The sequence below is a fragment of the Procambarus clarkii genome, chromosome 80 (genome assembly GCF_040958095.1).
Source record: "Procambarus clarkii isolate CNS0578487 chromosome 80, FALCON_Pclarkii_2.0, whole genome shotgun sequence".
NCBI classification, from domain to species: Eukaryota; Metazoa; Arthropoda; class Malacostraca; order Decapoda; family Cambaridae; genus Procambarus; species Procambarus clarkii.
In genome coordinates this window covers 21,916,939-21,933,118 of record NC_091229.1, presented here as the reverse complement: position 1 = coordinate 21,933,118, position 16,180 = coordinate 21,916,939, and the positions used below count along the sequence as shown (strand labels likewise).

Here is a 16,180-nt window from a genome sequence, read left to right as displayed (position 1 = left end):
AAGAATCTCTGGACTCGAATATTCAATCGGATGCTAACGTCAGCAGTGGTTCGAAGATGCTGAATGAATGCCCAATGTCGATCCCATTACCAACTACAGAATAGTTCAAGTACTCCAATTTTAACTAGAAATAGTAAATATAATATACATCAGGTGTGAATGACAATGCATGGGTGAGCAGCTGATACTATTTAAGGTTAGCCTAGGCTACAATTATGGCAACTTTGAGGCCAGTGGAGTAAATATTAGTATTAATGCTCAAATTACCCATAAATAAGGGGAAGGGATGTCTAACAAGCCGCCGGCTTCCTGTTCCCATCAAGGCCGCTGAAGATAGTGTCTCAGGTAAAACTATGTGTTGAAACTGTGCATTAGAAGGTCCTCTGATGATCATGTGAAGAGCGGTTCTCAGTCCCTGTGGCTTTGATTGAAATCAAAGCCTCAAAATAGAACTATAATAATGTAATGTTTACAAATTATGTGCAAGTTAAAATGAGTCTGTCTTTAAAGCAATGTTTTCTAGGCCTCTATTTGAACGATGCATGTTTCTTGTAAAGCATAGGCTATACAAATTGCTATAGCCGTTGCTTCATCATTCTAATTTTACTGTTTTAGGAATGATTGTTCACTGATTGTTATCTATAGTTTTTTATCTCAAGCAAAGATGCTTCTCGGAGTGAATACACTCAAGTTTACTTTAGTTCTGGCCAACCTCTAGACTTAAAGTATACTTGTGGTTATCTTAATAACCCTCCAGAGGTTAATAGGCCTTAAGTCCAACACCACCAACCTGTTCAATCCAGCCATAATTAACTATTTGTATGTCACTTAAGAATCATAAGAGGATACACAAAAAATATATAGGGTTAAGTTTTTATTAATGTTTTCCTACAACATGGAGCATTTTATCATTTAAGATTGGCAGATATTTTGGTGAGGAAAGTTATGCTAGGCCCACTTGGGGGACTCGCAAACTGTATGTTGAAGGTAGTCGAGTCATCTACGTGGAAGGTAGAGGCGTTATCTACACGCTGAAGGTAGAAGTCATCTACTTTGAAGGTAGAAACGTCGTCTGCTGCTCTCAACCGTCCGCCTTATTCCTTCCTCTGCCCACCCTTTCCCTCTCCCTCCTGCTTTATTACCACCTTATCCCATCCCATTACTTGATCCTCCTCTTCTCGCTTGAGTCGCCTTGTCGCCACGAGCCCTCGCCTCAGGACCTCTATCCACTGCCTCATCACCTCGTAACCATGGTTCATCTTCGCCATTTTACTCTCCAGTCTGGCTATCATCTGCTTCGTTCTCTCCTTCTCTCGCCTCTCTGCCTCTTCCCTCATTCCATCGTTCCCGGTCTTCATGTACATATTCTCGACGTGAGAGATGTTATATACAATGGTGGGTGGAATAGGCGTTTCTGCAAAAAGATAGGAAAAAAAAAGAATCATCATTAGGTTTCATGAAACACAAACACTTTAATAGGGACAGTGCTGAGTGGGGTAATCTTTGAAGAACAAGAATATGCACGGTTTATAATTGTTCTTCAGTGTTTCTCCTTGTACAAGGGATATTTATTTACATATTTTGACTGGAAGGACCCGTTAGTTATGGCGATATTGGTTGGAATTTGGTGGTAGACCCCCCTGCATCGTGAGTGTGTGTGTGGCGTCAGAGGGCCGGTGTGTGTGTGTGTGGCGTCTCCCATTGAGGAAGCATGTGAGTGTTTTTGGTGTAGTTTATGTATTATGCACCCCATGGCTCTCCTGTGGGGTGGTGGTGGACCTCATACCCATCTTGTGGGTGGTAGCGGATCCCATACCCATCTTGTGGGTGATAGCGGATCCCATACCCATCCTGTGGGTGGTGGTAGACCCCATACCCATCCTGTGGGCGGTGGTGGACCCCATAAACATACATATACATACGGTATTCACAAACACATACCTACAAACATGGTGAAGATCAACCTCCACAAGCACAACTAGGTGAGTACTACTAGGCAAGTACACACACATTCCCATGAAGCATCTGGCCATCTTGATGGCCAGGGTTCAAGTCTCCTGGTGGGGTGTGTCTAAACGTTGTATGTATATATGAATTTACTCACCTAATTGTGCTTGCGGGGGCTGAGCTTTGGCTCTTTGATCCCGGTTCTCAATCGTCAATCAACTTGTTTACTAGTACATGTACGTATGTATGTATGCACGTATGTATTGAGAGTTGATTATGAAAAGAGCATGAACTTTACCTGGCTGGCCGTGATTGGTTATATCGCTGTGGGCGGTTATCCTGTTGTGGGTGGCTGTGTTGCTGTGGCTGGCTGTGCTGTTGTGACTGGCTGTGCCGCTGTGGCTGGCTGTGCTGGTGTGGCTGGCTGTGCCGCTGTGGCTGGCGGTGCTGCTGTGGCTGGCTGTACCGCTGTGGCTGGCTGTGCTGCTGTGGCTGGCTGTACCGCTGTGCATGGCTGTACCGCTGTGGCTGGCTGTGCCGCTGTGGCTGGCTGTACCACTGTCTATGATTATCCTGTTAAAACTGGATGTGCCACAGTGACACACTGTGTTGCTGTCTATGGCTGTCCTGTTGTGGCTGGCTGTGCCACTGCGGTTGACTATGCCACTGAGGTTGAAGAGATTGCGCAAAAGTACCCGTCCCAGGGATCTCTTCGGGCGACGAAGGCCGCTATCAGACTTCGAGACTTGAGTCGACGAAGGCATTTCCGCGGCACAACGGTAGGCGGAGGACAATAACTAAAGCCTTCACAACAAGTAACTAAAGAAGTAACTATGGATGCCTTCACGTCAGGGAGATATATCTGGATATAAAATGGCTATATAACAGTAAGGCGTGGACGCAGTAACGGGGAGAGCAGCTGGGGAGGACCTCGTTGGTGGCGAGGGTCCTGGAGAGTGAGCGACCTCGCTCAGCAATGCCACTTTTATAGGGCAACTTCGGGATCTATCCCCTGAGAAAAGGGATGTAAAACTTTACGCCATTGCTGCTCTATACACAAATCTAACCTAAGTTACCCGAACCTATGGTTTGAAAGGGATCATAAGAACATTAGAATACAGGTAACTGCAGGCCTATTGGCCCACTCGAGGCAGCTCCTATTTATAACCACCCAATCCCACTCATATACATGTCCAACCCACTTTTAAAACAATCGAGGAACCCCATCTCTACCACGTTACGCGATAATTGGTTCTACAAATCAACAACCCTGTTACCGAACCAGTATTTATTCACGTCTTTCCTAAATCTAAACTTATTACAAATGGCCGTTCATGTTCAACAAATTTGCTATCTTTTTATTCCAGCATAGTTGAGGCAGTTGATAGTGGTAAGGTTTGTGATGTGTACCTTGACTTTAGCAAAGCTTTTGATACGGTGCCACATTAAAGACTGATTAAAAAAATAGAGGCTCATGGTATTGGAGGTGCTATATTAAGTTGGATTAGGACATGGCTATTCCCAAGGAAACAGAGTTAGTATAAATGGGGTTAAGTCAGAGTGGGAAAATGTTGTAAGTGGAGTGCCTCAAGGCTCGGTCCTGGGACCTCTGTTTTTATAATATATATAAATGATTTAGATTCAGGTTTGAGTAGCAACATTTGCAAATTTGCCGATGATACAAAAATCGGTAGGGAAATTAACACGGAAGAAGACTCACTATCACTTCAAGTTGATCTAAATAGGGTTTTGAAATGGTCAAAGGATTGGCAGATGCAGTTTAATGCTGATAAATGTAAAGTTTTGAGGCTAGGTAATGATGATTACCTAGATACAAGATACGAGCTAGATGGTGTTGAGATTGCGAAGTCGAATTGCGAAAGGGATCTATAGTTATGATTAGTAAGAATTTAAAACAAAAGGATCAATGCATGAATGTTCGTAATAAGGCAAATAGGACACTGGGATTTATTAATCGAAGCGTTAGTAACAAGACACCTGGTGTGGTTCTTCAGCTATATCTTGCTCTGGTTAGGCCCCATTTAGATTAGGCAGTTCAGTTTTGGTCGCCGTACTATAGAATGGATATAAATTCACTTGAACGTGTCCAGCGTAGGATGACAAAGTTAATTCCCCAAATTAGAAATCTTTCATATGAATAAAGATTAACAAAGCTTAAATTGCATTCACTGGAAAAGCGAAGAGTTAGGGGTGACATGATAGAGGTTTACAAGTGGATGAATGGACATAACAAATGGGATATTAATAGGGTATTAAAAGTATCAAGACAAGACAGAATACGAAACAATGCGTATAAATTGGATAGGTTTAGATTTAGGAAAGACGTGGGTAAATACTGGTTCGGTAACAAGGTTGTTGATTTGTGGAACCAATTACCGTGTAACGTAGTGGAGGTGGGGTCCCTCGATTGTTTCAAGCGCGGGTTGGACATGTATATGAGTGGGATTGGGTGGTTATAAAAAGGAGCTGCCTCGTATGGGCCAATAGGCTTTCTGCAGTTACCTTTGTTCTTATGTTCTTATGTCTCTCAGTAGTCTAATCGCCGAAGATTCATTTATCTCTGAAATTCTATCCCCAATACTCTGAATGTAATAACATTATCTCAGTAATAGTATTTCTTGAGCCATTAAAATAATCTTGGGATTATTCTCATGGCTTGAACAAATCGGTATCTTGATCAAATCCTAATCAGGTATCAAATCGGTATCAAATATCAAATCTTAAACAAATTGATACAATAATCGGTAGGGAAATTAACACGGAAGAAGACTCACTATCACTATCAGTGTTGTTATATTATCATAGCAATATGGAAGTTGTAGTTAAGGACCTGGTGACTCTAGTGGGAGCCCTGAGGACAGAGTTGGACTCTCTGCGGGAGGAGGTGCGTCAGCTTAAAGAACAACGAGAAGTAACGAAGGAGGAGACCAGCAGTAAAGGGACCTCGTCTTGGAGAGTTGTGAAAGACAGGGGCCTTAAGAAGACTTTGATAAAGCCGCCTTCAAACGCCATAGCAACTTCTAATTCATTTGACGTTTTGGAGGACGAGTGCTGTGGTGAGACTGCGGATCGCGCAAAAGGGAAAGCAACGAAGAGAAAGGAAGCGCAGGCCCCTCAGAAAGTAAAGGAAGTACCTAAGCAAACATTAGTTGTGGGAGATTCCCAGATAAGGTATTTGGATAGAGCGTTTTGTGCTAGAGATAGGGGGAACAGGTTAAGGGTTTGCTATCCCGGAGCTGGCATTGGTGATATTATAAACAACATGAATGATATTATGGCTGGTAATGGGAACAATCCCATTATTTGCATTAGCGTGGGAGGAAATGATGTTGGTCGAGTTAGGAGTGAGGAACTGATTCAGAGGTATAAAACAGCCATAGAATTAGTTAGGAGCAAGGGAGGAATCCCGATCATATGTGGCATTCTTCCAAGAAAGGGAGTGGGAAATGAATGGATATCGAGGGCACTTGGTGTCAATTGCCGGCTGGAAAGATATTGCAAATCAAATGCAATATCTTTCATAGACAACTGGGAACACTTCTATGGAAAAAATGAAATGTATGCTCGTGATGGGGTGCATCTATCGAGAGCTGGGGTTGTTGCTGTTGCGAACTCGTTGGAAGAAGTGGTTAGAGGTGTTTGTTTGGGTTTAAACTGTTAGTATATAGAGGTATGGGAATTGATTTGGAGGAAGGAGGTAATAAAAGTATGTGTTTGTGGGAGAAAGGAATTGGCAAAACGATCAGGGAAAGAGAAGGTCCGCAAAATAACAATTCACTTAGGGTATATTACACTAACAGTAGAAGTCTAAGAAATAAAATTAACGAATTAAATGCTCTTGTCTGCACAGAAAAAATAGATATTATTGCACTTACCGAAACGTGGATGAATGTAGAAAATAGAGAACTATTAGCTGAATATCAAATATATGGATTTAAACTATTTCACTCAGATAGATATATTAGACGAGGAGGTGGAGTAGCCATATATGTTAGGGACAATTTGAAATGTAGTCTCAAAGAGGGAATCAAAACAGAGCCACACACAGAAACTATTTGGATAGAATTAAACGAAAAAGCAAATAATATTATAATAGGAGTAATATATAGGCCACCAAATTTAGACAGAATGGAAGCAAAGCACCTATGGGATGAAATATCTAGAGCATCTAGATCTAACAGTATTTATGTCATGGGTGACTTTAATTTTAGCGGAATAAACTGGTTGAACAAAACAGGGAATAGTGAAGCAGAAGATTTTCTAGAATTAATTGACGATTGCTTTCTTACGCAACACATTAAGGAACCAACACGGGAAAATAATATTTTAGATTTAGTGTTAACTAACAGGGAAACGCAAATTAATGACATCGAAATAGGGAGTGAGCTAGGGAGCAGTGATCACAAAGAAATCAGATTTAGCATAGAATGGAATAGACCAGTAGGAGAAAATTCTGTTAAAGTGCCAGATTTTCGAAAAGCTGATTTTAATAGCCTAAGAAATTTTTTGGGTCAAATTGATTGGAAAGTCTTGGGTATGGGGTGTGGGCCGGTCTTGGAGCGAGACATGAACCCAGCGATAGGTGACTTAAATGGGGATTTCGATGTGGATTCAATATATAACTTATTTAAGAATATTCTAAACAAAGCACAGGAACGTAGTATACCATACAAATTGAATAGATCGAATACTAATGACCCAAAGTGGATAACAAAGAATTTGAAGAACCTTATAGGTAAAAAGAGAGCTTGGTACAAAAGGATTAAAAATGGGGAGGTCACTTTAGAACAGGAATTCGTACAACTGGTTAGAAATGTTAAAAAAGAGATAAGGAAAGCAAAAAGAAACTATGAGGTTCGCATAGCAGGGCAAGCAAAGACAAATCCTAAAGGGTTTTTTCAGTTATATCGTACTAAGACTAGGGAAAGGATAGGTCCATTAAAAACTGAGACAGGTCAAATAACAGATAGTGATGAAGAGATGAGTAGTATTTTTAATAAATATTTTGTATCTGTATTTACTGGTTGATACCTGGTTGATGGGGTTCTGGGAGTTCTTCTACTCCCCAAGCCCGGCCCGAGGCCAGGCTTGGGGGCCCGAGGCCTTAAGTTAAGGCCCTTAACTTAAGGCCCGAGGCCTTAAGTACTGTGTCGAAGTCACAGTGAGAGGTTGTGTTAACCGGAGCTCCTGAGTGTTGTAATATTATCATAGCAATATGGAAGTTGTAGTTAAGGACCTGGTGACTCTAGTGGGAGCCCTGAGGACAGAGTTGGACTCTCTGCGGGAGGAGGTGCGTCAGCTCAAAAAACAACGAGAAGTAACGAAGGAGGAGACCAGCAGTAAAGGGACCTCGTCTTGGAGAGTTGTGAAAGACAGGGGCCTTAAGAAGACTTTGATAAAGCCGCCTTCAAACGCCATAGCAACTTCTAATTCATTTGACGTTTTGGAGGACGAGTGCTGTGGAGAGACTGTGGATCGCGCAAAAGGGAAAGCAACGAAGAGAAAGGAAGCGCAGGCCCCTCAGAAAGTAAAGGAAGTACCTAAGCAAACATTAGTTGTGGGAGATTCCCAGATAAGGTATTTGGATAGAACGTTTTGTGCTAGAGATAGGGGGAACAGGTTAAGGGTTTGCTATCCCGGAGCTGGCATTGGTGATATTATAAACAACATGAATGATATTATGGCTGGTAATGGGAACAATCCCATTATTTGCATTAGCGTGGGAGGAAATGATGTTGGTCGAGTCAGGAGTGAGGAACTGATTCAGAGGTATAAAACAGCCATAGAGTTAGTTAGGAGCAAGGGAGGAATCCCGATCATATGTGGCATTCTTCCAAGAAAGGGAGTGGGAAATGAATGGATATCGAGGGCACTTGGTGTCAATTGCCGGCTGGAAAGATATTGCAAATCAAATGCAATATCTTTCATAGACAACTGGGAACACTTCTATGGAAGAAATGAAATGTATGCTCGTGATGGGGTGCATCTATCGAGAGCTGGGGTTGTTGCTGTTGCGAACTCGTTAGAAGAAGTGGTTAGAGGTGTTTGTTTGGGTTTAAACTGTTAGTAGATAGAGGTATGGGAATTGATTTGGAGGAAGGAGGTAATAAAAGTATGTGTTTGTGGGAGAAAGGAATTGGCAAAACGATCAGGGAAAGAGAAGGTCCGCAAAATAACAATTCACTTAGGGTATATTACACTAACAGTAGAAGTCTAAGAAATAAAATTAACGAATTAAATGCTCTTGTCTGCACAGAAAAAATAGATATTATTGCACTTACCGAAACGTGGATGAATGTAGAAAATAGAGAACTATTAGCTGAATATCAAATATATGGATTTAAACTATTTCACACAGATAGATATATTAGACGAGGAGGTGGAGTAGCTATATATGTTAGGGACAATTTGAAATGTAGTCTCAAAGAGGGAATCAAAACAGAGCCACACACAGAAACTATTTGGATTGAATTAAACGAAAAAGCTAATAATATTATAATAGGAGTAATATATAGGCCACCAAATTTAGACAGAATGGAAGCAAAGCATCTATGGGATGAAATATCTAGAGCATCTAGATCTAACAGTATTTATGTCATGGGTGACTTTAATTTTAGCGGAATAAACTGGTTGAACAAAACAGGGAATAGTGAAGCAGAAGATTTTCTAGAATTAATTGACGATTGCTTTCTTACGCAACACATTAAGGAACCAACACGGGAAAATAATATTTTAGATTTAGTGTTAACAAACAGGGAAACGCAAATTAATGACATCGAAATAGGGAGTGAGCTAGGGAGCAGTGATCACAAAGAAATCAGATTTAGCATAGAATGGAATAGACCAGTAGGAGAAAATTCTGTTAAAGTGCCAGATTTTCGAAAAGCTGATTTTAATAGCCTAAGAAATTTTTTGGGTCAAATTGATTGGAAAGTCTTGGGTATGGGGTGTGGGCCGGTCTTGGAGCGAGACATGAACCCAGCGATAGGTGACTTAAATGGGGATTTCGATGTGGATTCAATATATAACTTATTTAAGAATATTCTAAACATAGCACAAGAACGTAGTATACCATACAAATTGAATAGATCGAATACTAATGACCCAAAGTGGATAACAAAGAATTTGAAGAACCTTATAGGTAAAAAGAGAGCTTGGTACAAAAGGATTAAAAATGGGGAGGTCACTTTAGAACAGGAATTCGTACAACTGGTTAGAAATGTTAAAAAAGAGATAAGGAAAGCAAAAAGAAACTATGAAGTCCGCATAGCAGGGCAAGCAAAGACAAATCCTAAAGGGTTTTTTCAGTTATATCGTACTAAGACTAGGGAAAGGATAGGTCCATTAAAAACTGAGACAGGTCAAATAACAGATAGTGATGAAGAGATGAGTAGTATTTTTAATAAATATTTTGTATCTGTATTTACTAAAGAGGAACTTAACAATATGCCTTCAGCCGAACAAGTCTATGTGGGTGGGGACGAGGACAGGTTGACGAGTTTAGCAGTTACCAGGGAGGATGTTCTTAAACAAATAGTAAAACTCAAACCAAACAAATCCCCAGGGCCGGATGAAGTGTTTGCCAGGGTGCTTAAAGAATGCAAAGAGGAGCTTTGTGACCCACTGTCAACCATATTTAATAAATCAATAGAGTCAGGCAGAGTGCCAGAGTTTTGGAAAGTTGCTAATGTGATACCAGTTTTTAAAAAAGGAGATAGATCACTTGCGTCTAACTATCGACCAATTAGCCTAACGTCTATTGTGGGAAAGTTACTCGAATCTATAATAGCAAATAAAATTCGTCTTCATCTTGAAAAACATAAATTAATAATTGAGTCGCAACATGGTTTTATAAATGGCCGTTCATGTTTAACAAATTTGTTATCTTTTTATTCTAGCATTGTTGAGGCAGTTGATAGTGGTAAGGATTGCGATGTTGTATACCTTGACTTTAGCAAAGCTTTTGATACAGTGCCACATGAAAGACTGATTAAAAAAATAGTCTCATGGTATTGGGGGTGCTATATTAAGCTGGATTAGGGCATGGCTATACCAAAGGAAACAGAGAGTTAGTATAAATGGAATCAAGTCAGAGTGGGAAAATGTTGTAAGTGGAGTGCCTCAAGGCTCTGTCCTGGGACCTCTGTTGTTTATAATATATATAAATGATTTAGATTCAGGTTTGAGTAGCAACATTTGCAAATTTGCCGATGATACGAAAATCGGTAGGGAAATTAATTCGGAGGAGGACTCACTATCACTTCAAGTTGATCTAGATAGGGTTTTGAAATGGTCAAAGGATTGGCAGATGCAGTTTAATGCTGATAAATGTAAAGTTCTGAGGTTAGGTAATGATGATAGAGTTACAAGATACGAGCTAGATGGTGTTGTGATTGCGAAGTCGGATTGCGAAAGGGATCTGGGAGTTATGATTAGTAAGAATTTAAAACAAAAGGATCAATGCATAAATGTTCGTAATAAGGCAAATCGGACACTTGGATTTATTAATCGCAGCGTTAGTAACAAGACACCTGGTGTGGTTCTCAAGCTATATCTTGCTCTAGTTAGGCCCCATTTAGATTATGCAGTTCAGTTTTGGTCGCCATATTATAGAATGGATATAAATTCACTTGAACGTGTCCAGCGTAGGATGACTAAGTTAATTCCCCAAATTAGAAATCTTTCATATGAAGAAAGATTAACAAAGCTTAAGTTGCATTCACTGGAAAGGCGAAGAGTTAGGGGTGACATGATAGAGGTTTACAAGTGGATGAATGGACATAACCGGGGGGATATTAATAGGGTATTAAAAGTATCAACACAGGACAGAACACGAAACAATGGATATAAATTGGATAAGTTTAGATTTAGGAAAGACTTGGGTAAATACTGGTTCAGTAACAGGGTTGTTGATTTGTGGAACCAATTGCCGCGTAACATTGTGGAGGTGGGGTCCCTCGATTGTTTCAAGCACGGGTTGGACAAGTATATGAGTGGGATTGGGTGGTTATAGAATAGGAGCTGCCTCGTATGGGCCAATAGGCCTTCTGCAGTTACCTTTGTTCTTATGTTCTTATGTTATGTTCTTAAAGAGGAACTTAACAATATGCCTTCAGCCGAACAAGTCTATGTGGGTGGGGACGAGGACAGGTTGACGAGTTTAGCAGTTACCAGGGAGGATGTTCTTAAACAAATAGTAAAACTCAAACCAAACAAATCCCCAGGGCCGGATGAAGTGTTTGCCAGGGTGCTTAAAGAATGCAAAGAGGAGCTTTGTGACCCACTGTCAACCATATTTAATAAATCAATAGAGTCAGGCAGAGTGCCAGAGTTTTGGAAAGTTGCTAATGTGATACCAGTTTTTAAGAAAGGAGATAGATCACTTGCGTCTAACTATCGACCAATTAGCCTAACGTCTATTGTGGGAAAGTTACTCGAATCCATAATAGCAAATAAAATTCGTCTTCATCTTGAAAAACATAAATTAATAATTGAGTCGCAACATGGTTTTATAAATGGCCGTTCATGTTTAACAAATTTGTTATCTTTTTATTCTAGCATTGTTGAGGCAGTTGATAATGGTAAGGATTGCGATGTTGTATACCTTGACTTTAGCAAAGCTTTTGATACAGTGCCACATGAAAGACTGATTAAAAAGATAGAGTCTCATGGTATTGGGGGTGCTATATTAAGCTGGATTAGGGCATGGCTATACCAAAGGAAACAGAGAGTTAGTATAAATGGAATCAAGTCAGAGTGGGAAAATGTTGTAAGTGGAGTGCCTCAAGGCTCTGTCCTGGGACCTCTGTTGTTTATAATATATATAAATGATTTAGATTCAGGTTTGAGTAGCAACATTTGCAAATTTGCCGATGATACGAAAATCGGTAGGGAAATTAATTCGGAGGAGGACTCACTATCACTTCAAGTTGATCTAGATAGGGTTTTGAAATGGTCAAAGGATTGGCAGATGCAGTTTAATGCTGATAAATGTATAGTTCTGAGGTTAGGTAATGATGATAGAGTTACAAGATACGAGCTAGATGGTGTTGTGATTGCGAAGTCGGATTGCGAAAGGGATCTGGGAGTTATGATTAGTAAGAATTTAAAACAAAAGGATCAATGCATAAATGTTCGTAATAAGGCAAATCGGACACTTGGATTTATTAATCGCAGCGTTAGTAACAAGACACCTGGTGTGGTTCTCAAGCTATATCTTGCTCTAGTTAGGCCCCATTTAGATTATGCAGTTCAGTTTTGGTCGCCATATTATAGAATGGATATAAATTCACTTGAACGTGTCCAGCGTAGGATGACTAAGTTAATTCCCCAAATTAGAAATCTTTCATATGAAGAAAGATTAACAAAGCTTAAGTTGCATTCACTGGAAAGGCGAAGAGTTAGGGGCGACATGATAGAGGTTTACAAGTGGGTGAATGGACATAACAAGGGGGATATTAATAGGGTATTAAAAGTATCAACACAGGACAGAACACGAAACAATGGGTATAAATTGGATAAGTTTAGATTTAGGAAAGACTTGGGTAAATACTGGTTCAGTAACAGGGTTGTAGATTTGTGGAACCAATTGCCGCGTAACGTGGTGGAGGTGGGGTCCCTCGATTGTTTCAAGCGCGGGTTGGACAAGTATATGAGTGGGATTGGGTGGTTATAGAATAGGAGCTGCCTCGTATGGGCCAATAGGCCTTCTGCAGTTACCTTTGTTCTTATGTTCTTATGTTCTTACAAGTTGATCGAAATAGGGTTTTGAAATGGTCAAAAAATTGGCAGATAAGAACATAAGAACAAAGGTAACCTTCATATGAAAGATTTCTAATTTGGGGATTTAACTTAGTCATCCTACGCTGGACACGTTCAAGTGAATTTATGTCCATTCTATAGTACGGCGACCAAAAGTGAACTGCATAATCTAAATGGGGCCTAACCTGAGCAAGATATAGCTGAAGAACAACACCAGGTGTCTTGTTACTAACGCTTCGATTAATAAATCCCGGTGTCCTATTTGCCTTATTACGAACATTCATGCACATTGTGAAGCAGAATTCACCAAGCGTTGGATTGTTCACCCACCAATAGGGAACGTGAGCTGGGTTTAGACCGTCGTGAGACAGGTTAGTTTTACTCTACTAAAATATATATATATATATATGGGATTCTTGTATTGGGATTTGTGTATTTGTACTCGCTGAATTTGTGTGCCCTATGAGGGACTTGAAGTAAAAGGGGGGAGGGGGTAGAAATAGCCTAAGCTACTCTATCCCTTTGAGATGTATTTTTTATTGTCTCAATAAACATACTTGAACTTGAAGTGGACTTTAATGTTTTTTCGGCAGCTTTATTTCCTTAGTTTCCGAGCTGTTTTCTTTACCGTGTATGTTGTAATAAACTATTCCTATATTTACAGTTGTTTCTCCCTGTGAAGATTATTAAACAATGGTGATTATAAGGGCGCGGAAGTTCAGCCTAGCCAGGGCCGCCAGCAGCCCTTGGGCCCGCCCCGACAGCTCCCAGTCTTTAATTTGGCACCTTTGTGGCACCTTTGTGGCACCTTGGTATAAAGCCTAACATGTATATATACACTGACTGCCTGTCCCCCTACACAATGATTTATTATTACCTATTATTTTATCATTTAATTTACATATTAAATAAAATAATTTATTTAATTATTATAGTAATTACTTAATAATATAAGAATAAGTAGTAAGTACATAAAAATGATTAAAAAGTACAGTTTAGTCATAGGAGATTCCTAGATTGGAATTCACTACCAAATTTCAATATATCCAAGTATTTTTAGTTTAGAATGCTGTTATTATATGCATAAATTGTTGTTTTAATAATATTACGCTTAACCACTTGGGCTGGACGGTAGAGCGACGGTCTTGTTTCCTACAGGTCCGCGTTCAATCTCCGACCGCCCAAGAGGTTGAGCACCATTCCTTTCCCCCGTCCCATCCCAAATCCGTATCCTGATCCCTTCCCAGTGCTATATAGTAGTAATGGCTTGGCGCTTTCACTTGATAGTTCCCCATCCCCCTGAATAATATTACGAGAGCAGTATTTAGGGGCTATTCATGCCCGTGCCACCTCTTGGGTGGCTTAATCTTCATCAATCGAGAGCAGTACGTCCTAACCAGACGTTATATGATGATATCCTGAACAGTTGATAAATAAAAGTAATTGCGGAACTCCAGTTATCTAATACTTATCATAAATGGTATAAAACCTTATCATAAGCCAAGGGATTTGTAGATCAGTGTTTAATGGGAATTCGGAAGTAATAATAACACAGCTGATGCCATCTGTCGGCAGAAGAGAACACTATCAACTGGCTGGTTAATAGTGGCCATAAGATACAGCTTACGCCATCTGTTGACATCAAATTACACCTATAACAAATTACCCTACAAAATACAACTAGCGCAACTAGCGCAAAAAATACAACTTTTTTTTCCAACGCACTATAAATAGCCAAACAGCAACCCATAAGGCGGGTTGTTGTGCTCGGGTAGGAGGTTCCAAGCTCCGCCCACAAGTGGTATGGGGTGCATAATAAATGGCATATCATTGGTAGTTATTCTTTGTTGACATTCATACAACAGCCAATATAACAGCCAATATTACAATTATTTATAGCTTAGTTACTTTCATGTAACTCGCAATCGTACATTCTTAACTTTAATAGCCCAAATTAGCACATCTTGCTTTTAAATTAGCCCAACAAGTAGCAAGTAGCAAAATAAAAAATTTGGGAGCGCGGGGCTCTCAAAAGTAGCCCAATTCGCTATTTATTGCCTAATCATGCCCCGTGGCGTAGTGGAAAGACACTCGCCTGGCATTTCGAGAGCACCTTGTCCTGGGTTCGTATCCTGCCCGGGGAGGATTTACTGGGTGTCAATCCTTAACTGTAGCCTCTGTTTACCCAACAGAAAAATGGGTACTTGGTTGTCAAATAATTTGGCGGGGATCGTATTCTGGGGAATATTAGGATTAATGACTTGTCCGAAACGCTACGCATGCTAGTGGCTGTACAAAAATGTAAGAACTCTTGTATATATATAAAAAAGTAAAAAAATAAAAAGACTGGGCACTCATCCTGTGAGCAGTAGCGCAAAAATGATTACAGAAGGCACAAAAGGTTATTATTAAACCTCAGAAAAGATTATTACATTCACAATTACATCTATGTTGCGCACCTTATAATAATAATATCAACTAGTTACAAAAATTATTCCATTTCAACAGTTATGCATTTATAATTGAACATTATACGTTCGTGGTAAGTATTTTCGCTAATACTTATCTGTTTTAGCTATGGAGGTATTACAGGGGGGTCATAGGAAAGCTGGTTTATTATTATTAGTCTTTACACTACACTGCTTTAGTCTTAATCAGACATCATTTATCAACTGGAAGCGAAACATGGATACAGTACAAGTATTTTATATATTTTATCCTTAGAAATAAGATGCTTTTGTTGACCAGACCACACACTAGAAGGTGAAGGGACGACGACGTTTCGGTCCGTCCTGGACCATTCTCAAGTCGATTGAAGATTGTCATGACATTCTCAAGTCATTCTCAATCGACTTGAGAATGGTCCAGGACGGACCGAAACGTCGTCGTCCCTTCACCTTCTAGTGTGTGGTCTGGTCAACATACTTTAGCCACGTTATTGTGACTCATCGCCTGCAATAAGATGCTTTGTTATTTGGCGCAGCGTGAGTTTAGATTAATTTAAATAGCCCAATTTTAACACAGTCTAAGATGTAATGCTCTAGTGTGAGTTAGGTAATTGTCCTGGGAAAGGTCAGTATATTTAGTCTAGGGTCAATTTACCGACCTAGGGAGATCTCTAGATACATATTTTTTTTTATTTACAATTTTTTTTATTTACAAATTTTTAACGTCAGGGAGTGAGTTCCAAAGACTGAGTCCTTTTATTTGCATGGAGTGTTTGCACAGATTTAGTTTGACTCAGTTAGTTTGACAGATTAATTTATTATATGGAACTTTTGAACGGTTTTAGATAAATAATTTTGGCGATGAAGGATGTGGAGTTAACTTTAGTAGTAGTTGTGGTTATGAATCCTTTACTTTCTGGACTCTGGGACCTTCCGGTCCACTCTTTACAGTGGCTTTGCAGCATATTTCATGTGTGTGGTAAATTCGAATATACCTTGAATAT

The 16,180-nt window shown here is 39.9% G+C and overlaps 1 protein-coding gene across 1 annotated transcript; it reads right to left on the bottom strand.

Annotated features, from left to right (window-relative positions):
- Positions 1–861: 861 nt before the first annotated feature.
- On the bottom strand, positions 862–3,196 carry LOC138357800 (merozoite surface protein 2-like). Its single transcript, XM_069314909.1, has 2 exons — positions 2,246–3,196; positions 862–1,414 (listed from the first exon to the last, which is right to left on the bottom strand). The coding sequence occupies exons 1-2, from the start codon at positions 2,709–2,711 to the stop codon at positions 1,095–1,097; spliced, it is 786 nt and encodes a 261-aa protein (XP_069171010.1). The 5' UTR covers positions 2,712–3,196; the 3' UTR covers positions 862–1,094.
- Positions 3,197–16,180: the final 12,984 nt, after the last annotated feature.

Bases quoted from the DNA above. Each gene is read 5' to 3' on its own strand.
- LOC138357800 (XM_069314909.1), bottom strand. From the start codon at position 2,711: ATGCCTTCGTCGACTCAAGTCTCGAAGTCTGATAGCGGCCTTCGTCGC. The intron at 1,415-2,245 runs GTAAAGTTCATG...ATCTTTTTGCAG, and splicing joins AACCAATCACGGCCAGCCAG to AAACGCCTATTCCACCCACC.